This window comes from Nestor notabilis, unplaced genomic scaffold (genome assembly GCF_000696875.1).
Source record: "Nestor notabilis isolate BGI_N333 unplaced genomic scaffold, ASM69687v1 scaffold5502, whole genome shotgun sequence".
NCBI classification, from domain to species: Eukaryota; Metazoa; Chordata; class Aves; order Psittaciformes; family Psittacidae; genus Nestor; species Nestor notabilis.
Window position 1 is genome coordinate 42,039 of NW_009918662.1, and position 12,123 is coordinate 54,161.

At 43.3% G+C, this 12,123-nt stretch overlaps 1 protein-coding gene across 1 annotated transcript in view; it reads left to right on the top strand.

Moving 5' to 3' along the window:
- Nucleotides 1–12,123, top strand: part of LOC104402062 (catenin alpha-1) — a 52,288-nt gene that overhangs the window by 34,659 nt on the left and 5,506 nt on the right. The window contains exons 6-10 of the mRNA XM_010009832.1: nucleotides 955–1,155; nucleotides 2,697–2,848; nucleotides 5,683–5,793; nucleotides 7,748–7,929; nucleotides 8,690–8,795. Coding sequence (XP_010008134.1) covers nucleotides 955–1,155; nucleotides 2,697–2,848; nucleotides 5,683–5,793; nucleotides 7,748–7,929; nucleotides 8,690–8,795 — 752 coding nt within the window. The remainder of the gene's footprint in view (nucleotides 1–954; nucleotides 1,156–2,696; nucleotides 2,849–5,682; nucleotides 5,794–7,747; nucleotides 7,930–8,689; nucleotides 8,796–12,123) is intronic.

The window sequence follows — 12,123 nt, forward strand, 5'->3', positions numbered from 1 at the left end:
GTGGCACGAATTGGCAGTGCAGCATGATTAAGTCAATGGTAAGTAACGCTGGAAACTATTTTAAGTGACAGAGCAGAAATGCTTCCAAGTTGGTTTCTTACTAAGCAGCCCAAATGCTGCTGTTGGATGGCAGTATCAAAGCGTTGGTACTGATATGCTAAAGAGGTCCCTAACAGAGTCTGGAAGACCTTTTGGGTACGTTTCCCCCAATCAGGATCCCAACTTCTTCAGGCATTTTTGGAAATCTCTTAGGGGGTTTTTACTTATTGTGAGCTTCTTGGACATGATAGAGGGAAATATCTCTGTGTCAAAAAGAAAATGTGTGTTCAAAAAGTAAATTACAAACAGAGGTCTTGGCTTTATTGTATGTTTTCTCAAGAGGCAATGAGTACTCTGTCACTGGAACGCTTTCTGCATAGATCACTGCATATGTTATGTCTTACATTTGAGGGGAGGACTAACAATTTAATATTCTCTGATGGTATGTGTGTGGTTGTGGGAAAACACTATGTAGGAAGCTAGAAACATGCCACAAGTGCCCGAGTCTATTAGAGCATTGGGTGGCTGAGGTGTGGCGCAGGGGAGGGTGCCTCATCATCCCATGCAGGTGGAATGATGGGGGAGTGGTTTGGAAGTATTTGGAATAAGGACTTTGGCAGTCCAGGAGAAGAAATGGGAAGAAACACATCAGGGGAGAATTCAGCTGAACTCAGCTTTTCTGTCAGTAAAATCAAGGATAAACAGAGGCAAGAAGCGTGGATGGCACTGATGGCTTTTTGACACCTAGTTTGGAAGGGCAGCTGTTTGCTGGTTGTAGCAAGCTTAAAAATTAATGCTTTACAGTATCTCATTGGAGGTTTTATAGAGCAGGTCACAAACTGAGAAATTGCCATGCTGATGACTGGAGCAGAAAAGAAGATATTACCATCTAAATCCTCCTTCTTTTACCACCAGAGAATCATATTTTAGAAGATGTAAACAAATGTGTCATTGCTCTCCAAGAAAAAGATGTTGATGGTTTAGACCGCACAGCTGGAGCAATTCGAGGACGTGCTGCTAGAGTCATTCATGTTGTCACTTCGGAAATGGATAACTACGAACCTGGAGTCTACACTGAGAAGGTGTTGGAAGCCACGAAGTTACTGTCCAACACAGGTAAGAGTCGGTTAATTCCAAGATCCCTAAATTCATGTTGCTTGCAAATGCCTGGGCAACCAGGTACTAATGTACCTGTGAAATCTATTAAAGACTCCATTGACACACTATAATGAAAATTAGTGGGAGTTATTTGCAGAGCTGTTGCAAAATGAGAAACATAATTTTGCTGTGTTGACTGGCTTAAAATTCAGCAGTGCACAAAGTCTCCCTGGGCGTGCTTGCTGTTCTTGAGCTGTAGAACGCTAAAACACCCATAAATGAATCCTAAGAAGTGAGTTAGAGCTTGAAAGTTGTGCTGGACATCTTGCAGTATTCTACCAGGCTCTGTGAGTGTTCAGGATCCAGACTGATTTATGCCACATTCATAGAATTACAGAATCCCAGTCTGGTTTGGATTGGAAGAAGGGACCTTAAAGCTCATCCAGTCCCAACCCTCTGCCATGGGCAGGGACACCTTCCACTAGAGCAGGTTGCTCCAAGCCCCTGTGTCCAACCTGGCCTTCAACACTGCCAGGGATGGGGCAGCCACAGCTTCTCTGGGCACCCTGTGCCAGCGCCTCAGCACCCTCACAGGGAAGAGCTTCTGCCTCAGAGCTCATCTCATTCTCCCCTCTGGCAGGTTCAAGCCATTCCCCTTGTCCTGTCCCTACAGGCCCTTGTCCAAAGCCCCTCTCCAGGTTTCCTGGAGCCCCTTTAGGCACTGGAGCTGCTCTAAGGTCTTCCCTTCAGGAGCCTTCTCTTCTCCAGGTTGAGCCAGCCCAGCGCTCTCAGCCTGGCTCCAGAGGTGCTCCAGCCCTCTACATCTACTACATTGGCCTAGTAGAATAAATTTTGGGTCACTGTTTAGGGTAAATTTTGTGAAGTATCTTTATGACAGTTAAAGCAGCATTGTAGGTTGTAGTTCACCACACCCAAACAATAAATGAGGGTGTTTTCTGTGAACTAGCTGGTACCATCCACACAAGGGAAGGAATGATTATGGTTTCTTCAGTAAGTGCTGTGCCAACTATTAGTTGTTGGCTTTGCTTTAATTACTTGGATGAAGAATCAAGGGTGACACTGAAGAAGCGAACAGACTGTAAATGGCTCTGTGATGTCCTTCCCAGGGTGCAGTGAGTCACTGCAGTACAGCAGGGCAACCTGCCCTCTTCCAGTCCCTTGATAAAGTTGAGCTTCATGATGGTAATGCTATTTTTTCCCCAAAAAAATTATGTGCATCTGCAGGGAACATGAAACAAATGTTTGATATTTTATCTCATAGTTTCTGACTGCTTCTCCAGGTATTTTCTCCTTGTCCACTAGAAGGTGGGTGTAAACTTTTCACTGTCTAAGGGGAAAAGACCAAACAGCAGCAGAGTAAACAGTGGGCCAAGACTTGAGCTGCAGTTTTGATGTCTTTCTGTAACAAATGCTTTGAATTCAAATAGAACTGTTTCAGAGCTTGCAGTGATAGTTAACAGCAAGGCACATACCTCAAGTGTATAGCAGAAGGTGGCATTGGGGTGGGCACTGACTGCTCTTTGTTGTTCTCGATTCAGTTATGCCGCGGTTTACTGAGCAAGTAGAAGCTGCTGTGGAAGCCCTGAGTTCGGACCCTGCTCAGCCCATGGATGAGAACGAATTCATCGATGCCTCGCGACTGGTGTACGACGGGATACGAGACATCAGGAAAGCTGTCCTGATGATCCGGGTGAGCAGAACTTACTGCAACAGCTTTCTGTTTCTCCACTTGTTTCCGTGCCTTTCTTGAGCTGACAGGCATCAGTTCTGTTGAGAGCAGACAGCGTGAAATTTGCGTTTAGCTCATATTAACATTCAGAGTCTTAAAAACTCCTAATCACTCTGTGGAGTGCCTCAGAAGTACATTTTGATTCAAATTCATTAAACAGATCTGAGCATCAATGATAACCAGAGTTGTGATGCTAAATACCCTTCACGCATCCTTTGTAATATCATGTTAATGTCTTGCTTGTTAATGTGCTGAAATCAGTGACCTTTGATTTAACAACAGCAAGTAGATTCATAACTATAGATGCTTTTTGATCGTTTGAGAGCTGAGAAATAAAACCCGATGGCTCTTCATTAAGTAAATTTTGAGAATTCATGCTAGTTAGTCATAAACGGGTTTAGATGAGTTTAGCCTCTAGTTCCTGGAGCGTGTAATTCGTTAATGGGCTAACCTCAGTAAACAGGGAGCAGTTCATAGAGGCTTTGTCTCTCCTGTGCTGGCATGTTTCAGGTGCAGTGAGTGTGACTTGGGAGTCCCAATTTCTGGTAGGTCAGGCAGCTTAGACTGGTAGGAGGCACACAAGGAAGATGCATAAGGGCTCCTGCAGTTGATTGAAGGGTTGCAGAAAAGAAAGTTCTGGTTGAGACTGATCTATGGGCACATTACTTGAATCTTAGCATGGTAAAAATGGTCAGGAGACAGACACAGCAAAAACCAACAGAGGGGCCTTACGCCTTTTTCCTTTTTTCCCTTCTCCTCCTCTGACTCAAACAAATGCATTGCAGAGACACCATCTTAATCTTTCAGAATGGTAACCATGGCAGATGCATTTTGGTGATAAGTAGATTAAGGACAATGCAGCCCCAGAATATACATGATTATGGTAACGACTTCAATAGTATCTTCCATGTTTCCTGCTTAAAGCAAAGAATCAGATGGGAAATCAGAAGAAAAGCTGACAATTCCCCATATGATTTCTTTCAAAGTTAAGCTCGGGATTTATAGACAACCAACGTTAGATGAAGATATCAAGGCTTTCCTGCTATGCAGACAAACTACTTTGATTCACCCCCTGCTGAAGTCTTCATTATGCAGGACATGAAGGCAGGGCTGCCAGTTCCACATTGTGAGTAATGAGCTGAGGTGGTGATGCCAGGACTGCTGATGTTGCCCCTCGCGCCACGTCTCTGATGTCAGGGTGCCATGGCTTTAGTGCCGCTGCCAGTAGCTAACGGCAGCACGCTGGTGACACAGCAGTGACCTATAAAGAAGTTAAATTGCTAGTATTTGTTCTCCAAAAGGCTGTAAGGTGTAGGATGGATTTAGGATAAGAGCTATCCAAATGGAGATTCCAGGCCTCCGCTTCTCCAGGGCTTTATCTCAAACTGGCCCACAAGAGGAACCACGCTCGCAGGGGAACGCTGCTGAGCTCGGCTGGGGCAAATGAGCTGATGCACTTGCAACTTTGCCCAGCGGCACTTGTTCTTTACAGGAACCAGAGGGAAAAGTCACTCAAACACCTAACTTTTGTGTTTATGCAGTGTATTCTCAGACCTAAAATCTGTATCTGTAGGTTGTTGCTTTTTCCTCCCTGCTCCCCAGGCAATCCCTCATCTTCCCCAGAGGAGTTTTTGTCCTTGACAGCTTGCAAGGCAGAATTATACTTTGTATACCCCAGGTTTTTGGGGACTTAGGATGGATGGGCAGAGAAGGGGGCTTGGCAATCATAAACAGGTTCTAAAGATGCAGCAGAACTGTCTTTTTTTTTTTATATATATATATTATTTCTTTAATATTGATACAGTGAACTATTAGTATATGTCCTTATGATGATTTTGCAGGCATACTCTGTTCTTCAAGGCATGGAGAGGAGATGGTGGCTGAAATATCCTGGGTCCTGATTATCAGCATGCTCACCTTTGCTTTTTGGCAACTGTTTTGTGTATCTGTCTCTATTTTAACTGTATCACAAGATGTCTGAGTTGGAAAACAAGTTTGTAATATTCAAATGATAGGAAAGAAAGCTGAAGAATGGGGACTTTATTTGCATCTTAGCTGTTAATCACAATGTATTGCATTTATCAGTGAAGGTCTTTGTTGACCCAGCTCTGTAAAACTGTCATGAAGTGCCACTCTAAGCAAAGATGTAGTATTTTGACAAATATGGTGTTTTAACTTGATAAGCTTTATAAAAAGTTTGCCAGCTATAGAGTGGCAGTGGCAAAAATAAATCCCAGGCAAGCAGGAACTAGGTCAGATGTGTTTAGCCTACAGCATAAAAGCTGGCCCTTACTAGCTAAAAAATTTCAGCTTTTCCTGGGGGATAAGAATAAATTTCGATACATTTTAGCTGTTGTTAATTTAGTCTGTGCTTTGATTCATAATTGTACTAAAGACGGTGTCGGTGGGTTTGAACCAGGCCTTAGAGCTGTGTGTAATTTTAGCTTCAGCATCTCAAGTGAAGCTTTTACATTTAACCAAGTTGCAAAAATACTGTTCATTTTGCAAGAACTTTTTTCCTGTGTTTCAAACCCTGACTGCATTCGTGACCTGACAGAGCTCAGGTGTTTAGTACCTGGTACGAAATTTGGGGCATCCTGATGTGTTTAACATGAGCACTCAAGCATATCTACTCACACTGGGCACAGTCCCTGTATTTACCTTTTTGTTGAAAATATGGACTAATTTTTACCTTCACTAATTTCCATTCTCTCTGCTTGAAAACAACATTCTTGTTGATTTTTTAGAGCCATGAATTCCGTTGTTTGACTCTGACTGCATTACTCTTTCCTCAGACTCCTGAAGAGCTGGATGATTCTGACTTTGAGACCGAGGACTTCGATGTCCGAAGCAGAACAAGTATTCAGACTGAAGATGATCAGCTCATTGCTGGACAAAGTGCAAGGGTAAGGAAGAAATCTGAGCATTCTAAACCAGTGACTTGCCTTCAAGAAATGGTTCAGTTTGCTTTGAAAATCCCGGTTAAATACTGGGGGGTGGAGGAGGTAAAAATGTTGGATCAGAAAACTGGAATTCTGTTTCCAGTTTTCTTCTAAAGAGGAGGTTAAGTGAAATGAAGCATGTGTTGGTCTGAGAGACATGAGAAATGTCTGAGTGTTATTTTGGATGTTCTAAAAGATCAGAATCCTTTTAATACTGATGAACTGCTGGAGTGAGGCCAGAGGAGGCCACGGAGCTGCTGCGAGGGCTGGAGCAGCTCTGCTCTGGAGCCAGGCTGAGAGAGCTGGGCTGGGTCAGCTGGAGAAGAGAAGGCTCCTGAAGGGGACACCTTAGAGCAGCTCCAGTGCCTGAAGGGGCTCCAGGAAACCTGGAGAGGGGCTTTGGACAAGGGCTTGTAGGGACAGGACAAGGGGAATGGCTTGAACCTGCCACAGGGGAGATTGAGATGAGCTCTGAGGCAGAAGCTCTTCCCTGTGAGGGTGCTGAGGCGCTGGCACAGGGTGCCCAGAGAAGCTGTGGCTGCCCCAGCCCTGGCAGTGTTGAAGGCCAGGTTGGACACAGGGGCTTGGAGCAACCTGCTCTAGTGGAAGGTGTCCCTGCCCGTGGCAGGGGTTGGAACTGGAGGAGCTTTAAGGTCCCTTCTCACCCAAACCACTCTGTGATTCTGTAATTCTATGAAGTACTTTAGACTTGGACATCACAGATGCTGTAGGCACTGCCATTCAATTCGGTGAGTTTCTGCAGGGGGATAGGAGGCAAATCATTCCATTGTACTGTTATTTTCAGCAGTCAAATCTTAAGTTTGTGGAGAAGAAATTTTTACAAACTGGCTTCTCACACATGTGTGGGTCACTGAGCATTGATCAAGACATCGTTGAGAGGAGCTCAAAAATGAAATAATTGAAATTAACTGCATTTCCTATGACTGTTAAAAATGAAAGCATTGATAGGCAATATATAGTCATTAATAGGTGAAAACATAAGATCAGTACATTGAAGGAAAACCAGGCCATCCCTATTGTTTCTATTTGATATGTCCCCTTCTTTATCAATAACAATTCACACTCTTGGGAAAGTGCCATGGAAGGTTTTCTGTGAAGGCTCTTCTAGCCTGAAACCAGGCATGGACTAGCCCTTATTTATCAACCTTCTGCCACGTCAGCTTTGGAATGATACTAACTGACAGTATTTTTTATGCTCTCCTGCCTTGTTCAAGCCCTCTCTATTCCTGTATCCCTATCCTCTCTTTTATTTAAATGCAGACATTTCTAATTTACCTTATAGCACAGCTGCTGCCAGAGGCTTTTTTGTACTGAAGACTCCTTTTCACCTGCTCCTGGAGGCATGAATGCTCCCAGTATTTATTGAAGGCAAAGGCATTGAGTCTCATGCAGGCTGTAAACCTAGTCTGATAGATTTTATTCAGGAGTAAGCGCATACTCTTTATTTTCACTTACTCTTTCCTCAGTACGCGTGTTTCAAAACAGTACATCTAGCTTTTTTCAGGGAAGAGACACCTAATATTTCTGTGCATTGCAACACTGAAAGATACCCAAGTGAAACTTCCTTTTAAAACTTCAATTTTATAGAAAAGGCAAGCCCCCCTCTTCATGCAGATTTTCTTTGAGGGATGATAATATGTGGCAAACTTGTTTGGAGTGTTACAGTTTTATCCTGCAAATGCCCACATTTCAGGCGTCAGCTTGTCTCTCTGGGCATTGTTTCTTAAGAAAAAGCATAAACTTTGATTCAAAATGGAAAGAAATGGTTCTGTGAAGCCTCTAGGTAGAGGATTGCTATTAAAGTTTTATCCCTCATCCACATGACTTAAATTGGTTATTAGTGAAATGTTCCAAAAAGCCTTCTTCAATGGCAATGTGAGAAAACTCTCTCTTCCAGGCGATCATGGCTCAGCTCCCTCAAGAGCAAAAAGCGAAGATTGCTGAGCAAGTTGCAAGCTTCCAGGAAGAAAAGAGTAAATTGGATGCTGAAGTATCCAAATGGGATGACAGTGGCAATGACATAATTGTTCTGGCGAAACAAATGTGTATGATTATGATGGAAATGACAGACTTCACCAGGTGAGTGTTTCTCATTTGTGTGCTCACCTTCTCTCAGACCTGCCTGGGATGCTGGTCTGTCAATGAAGTATTTTGCAAGCACTCTTAAGAGTCTTACTTCTTATAATTTCCTTTAAATGTTACCCTATTAAAGCCTGTATTAACTCAGGAGATGCATTACTATGCAGTGACTGGGTGGTAATAACTGTTTAAATTGATCTATAGATGCACAGCAGTTATTGCCTGTCTGTCTTTCTTTCTTTCTTAAGGGTGATTCTTGTCCCAAGGAATATATATACATATATTTGCTCAGCTCTTTACAACATTAAATTCTATGGGCTCTCAATATTGCTGTACTGCAGAAATGGTTCCTGGTACAGTTATTTGAAAAAGAAAGAGAGGGTTTTTGATGCCTTTTGAAATTCATTTACCAGATTTTATACAACACTATTTTTTAAACTTGATGTTGCATTCCATGAAAACTGCAAATCTGTCTTCTAAAATGTTATCTCTCATCATCATTAGGGTGCTTAAAACAGTAAAATTTTAAGATGTTTTTATTCCTGGGTTTAATCTAAATATGAGGAGGTGCTGGAAGGGGGAAATTGTCTTAAAAATGAAGGTGCTGTAATGATTACACCTGCCTAGTTCTGTGCAACCTTACTGATGCAGTTTGGGTGAGGAATCACTTCCAATACTGTATGGAACAGAAAAGGCAATATATATAGTTCACTCTTCCAGTTTTCTGGCGCTAGAAGGTAGACTCTGTTCTGTTTTGCAGAGGTAAAGGTCCACTGAAAAATACGTCAGATGTGATTAGTGCAGCCAAGAAGATTGCAGAGGCTGGGTCAAGGATGGACAAGCTGGGCCGGACTATTGCTGACCATGTAAGTCACAAACCATGTTCATATGCCTCCAGCACAAATGAGCAATAGGAGATCTTTAAGTACTGCAGACATGACGAACAGAAGAAAATGTGTTTAGCTTTGAGGGGTTGGGACTTTTAAACTGATTTTCCAGATTTGCTGCTGGAAAATTCTAGCCTTTTCTTTCCTGCTGCTCTCCTGCCACCCTAAGCAGTGTAAGCAGCTAAATATGCCCAGCAGTAACACTAGCAGCTCCTTGGCTTAAATCAAGCACCTACCATTTTAAGGTAGCAATATGCCAGCACTGCTTCATGTCACATAGTATGTAGGCCAGTTCTGTAACTGAACAGGACTGACACTGAATTCATGTCACTTCTGTCTTGCTCAGAATACACCCAAGACTTTCCAAAGCAGTGACAAGACCGTGTAGGTAACACCCTAATTACTGCATGTGGCTTGTTGCACTATTGCACAACCTTTTGTATTATTTTGAGGCAGCTTTTTAATATTACCAATTTTCAAATGCCCCATAGACTGAATGGGGAGATTGTTAAAACTTGAGTGGTTTTTTCCATTGCTTAGTCAGAATTTGAGGAAGACTTTGAGGAAGGCATGTAGTGGCCCAATATTTGCTATGCCGTCCCAGGCTGGGGTGTGTGTTGTGCTGTATGTACAAAAGTATTTGAGATGAATTCCTATAGGATTGAACGAGTATGGCCAGCTCGGGGGGTTTATGCAATGCATCTGCCCGTCCTGAGACACTTCAGAAACTGGGCTGGGCCAGGCAAAAGCATCTTTGGTCTCTGTCCACACCCAAATTGCAGAGAAACATCAGCATTAGTAATAATACTCTGCCTTCAAGAGGGACCCTGAAATGCAGGTAGGTTAAGTCTGAGATCATGGCCTAAACTTTGTTTAGTACAGCCATCACTTGCTTTTCAGTCCTTCTCTGAATCAGAATTCATAAGGTAGGGTTTGAAATGAAACTGTGTCGCTTTGGAAGTAAATCTTTGTAATGCAGATCTCTCTTGAAATGCTGCATCCAGAGGATGTTGTCTTCACCCTTATTTATTAATGATGCAGTGAGAAACATTCAGTGGGGAGCGAATGTTGAAATGTGTTTTCTAAAATGGGTCTCCTTGCTTTAGAGTATTTTGACAACTGTATTTCTGGAAGAATCAGGTGTGTTGCTGCTGTAGGTAAATGAAGCAAGGAGCAGTTTGTGTTGTAGAGCTCAGGGGAGCTTGGGCTGAAGGTTTACAATGCCTTTTCCTTTTTTCTTTTTAATTCACATGTTTTATGCAAAGTTGGTGTCTGGTTTTCTGCACCAAGCCATTGCAAAATACAGAAGAAAACTAAATGGCTCCTTTTAGCCGAAGTAAGGTCCTTAAAAATGTAAAAGGTTAAGCACACATTGGAAGATAAATATAAGCAGGACCGTACAGTTAGTCATTCTGACAAGACTATAGCTTTTTTTCCCTTCTCCATACTCTACTAATACTTGGAGCTTGCATATTTCATTAGGTGTGCTTACATACTCTTTAGAAACTTGTTAATGTAGAACTGTCTGACAGTTGCAGGGGACACACAGTGCAACCACTTCAGCAGAGCACTAATGCCTTCCTGTGCCTAATACAGGCTTTTAACAAATGGATGGGGTTTTATGTCCTATTTGCCACGCGACATGGGGTGAATCATGACCCCTCATGTTAGTGTGTCAGGAACTCCTAACTCCTGCCGCCAGGCACTTTTACAGCACAGTTCCTTTGAAACTATAAAAGCTATTATCCAAGGTATTTCACGTCTGGTGAGAAGTGTTTAGCCATCAGCCGGCAGATTTTCCCAGAGGTATTCCATCTTTCACTCAAAGCAGCACTCTGCTTGTTTGGAGCGGGGGAACAGGAAGCACTTCTGAGTACAACACACGAGAAGATGATTTGCAGCAAGATGATGATCCTCCAAAGTATTTCTTTTTGTGATGTTGAAATACTTTCAAAGCAAAAAACTCTGTTGCTTTTTCTCTTTGATAGTGGTGGGAGGCTGAGATTACATCTGTATCTGATCATTACATTGAAAGGAGCTGGGGGCAAGCATAGGGATTGCCCCACTCACCAGTAAAATGCTCCAGCAGCCTCTTGCTGTCAACTGGTCCGTGCGCTGCGGGGGCTGGTCCAGGGATGTGCTGCCTCCCACTGCCTCTGCTTCCCCTACATGCCTGCTTTCAGCCTTTCTAACCAGAGTACTGAGCCCAGCAGTGACATGGGGCTGGCCAGGCTATTTCAGTGTGAATCGTTGTTTCAGCAGTGTTCATACCCCAAACAAGAGATACCGTGGAAGAAAGGAAAGTGTCTGGAGCTGCTTCTTACACCTACCACACATGTGGGGATGGGGGTTGTCTTAATCAGCACATGATGGGAGAGCTCGTCTGGCTTTCCCTGCCCCTTTTCTTTGCAAAAAGGGAGAAAAAGGTGATTCTGCTTCTCCACAGCAGAATTCTCCTGGGCAGTAGGAAGCAAATGTGTGTGTGTTTGCTCTGTCTGGGTTAGATCCTGGATTTGATGTGGAGCTTTTCCCAACAACCACCACAGAGTTGTAGAATCACAAAATGACAGAATGGTTTGGGTTGGAAGGGAGCTTATAGCTCATCTAGTTCCTTTCACCTTCTACTAGAGCAGGTTGCTCCAAGCACCTGTGTCCAACCTGGCCTTGAACACTGCCAGGGCTGGGGCAGCCACAGCTTCTCTGGGCACCCTGTGCCAGCGCCTCAGCACCCTCACAGGGAAGAGCTTCTGCCTCAGAGCTCATCTCAATCTCCCCTCTGTCAGCAGAGTCAGAATCTCATTTTGGTGGACTGGGGAGGTGGGGATGTCCCCAGTGCACATTTGTTTCTGAATACAGTGTAGCTATCTGCTGTGACTGTGTTGTGGGAATCCTCCTCGGCAGACAGGGGTTTTGTGTCTGTGGCTGTTGCAGGTTAGTACAATAATGTAATCTTTCTTAATCAGTGTTGAAATTGTTGCCTTTAGGGTTTTTTAGGTTTTATCTGAGTGTTCCTGCATAGGAAAGGACAGGGCTTACACAGGCATCCACAGTGCCTTTTGTTGATGTTCTTTTTTATCTTCTGTTACATCTCTATTTAAACATCATCTGTCTTTGGACTGAATTCTCTATTCTGCTTGTCGAAATAGCACACACAGGATAGGATGTGGTTTTCCAGCTCATGTCAAATTGATCTATACAGCTGAATAATATTTCCTATTCCATCCTTCCCCTGCTAATATTTTGTTGTCTTCTTCAGCCACCAGGAAACGTGCAGCAGCCTCTTTCCTTGAGAATGTCCTTCCCTCAC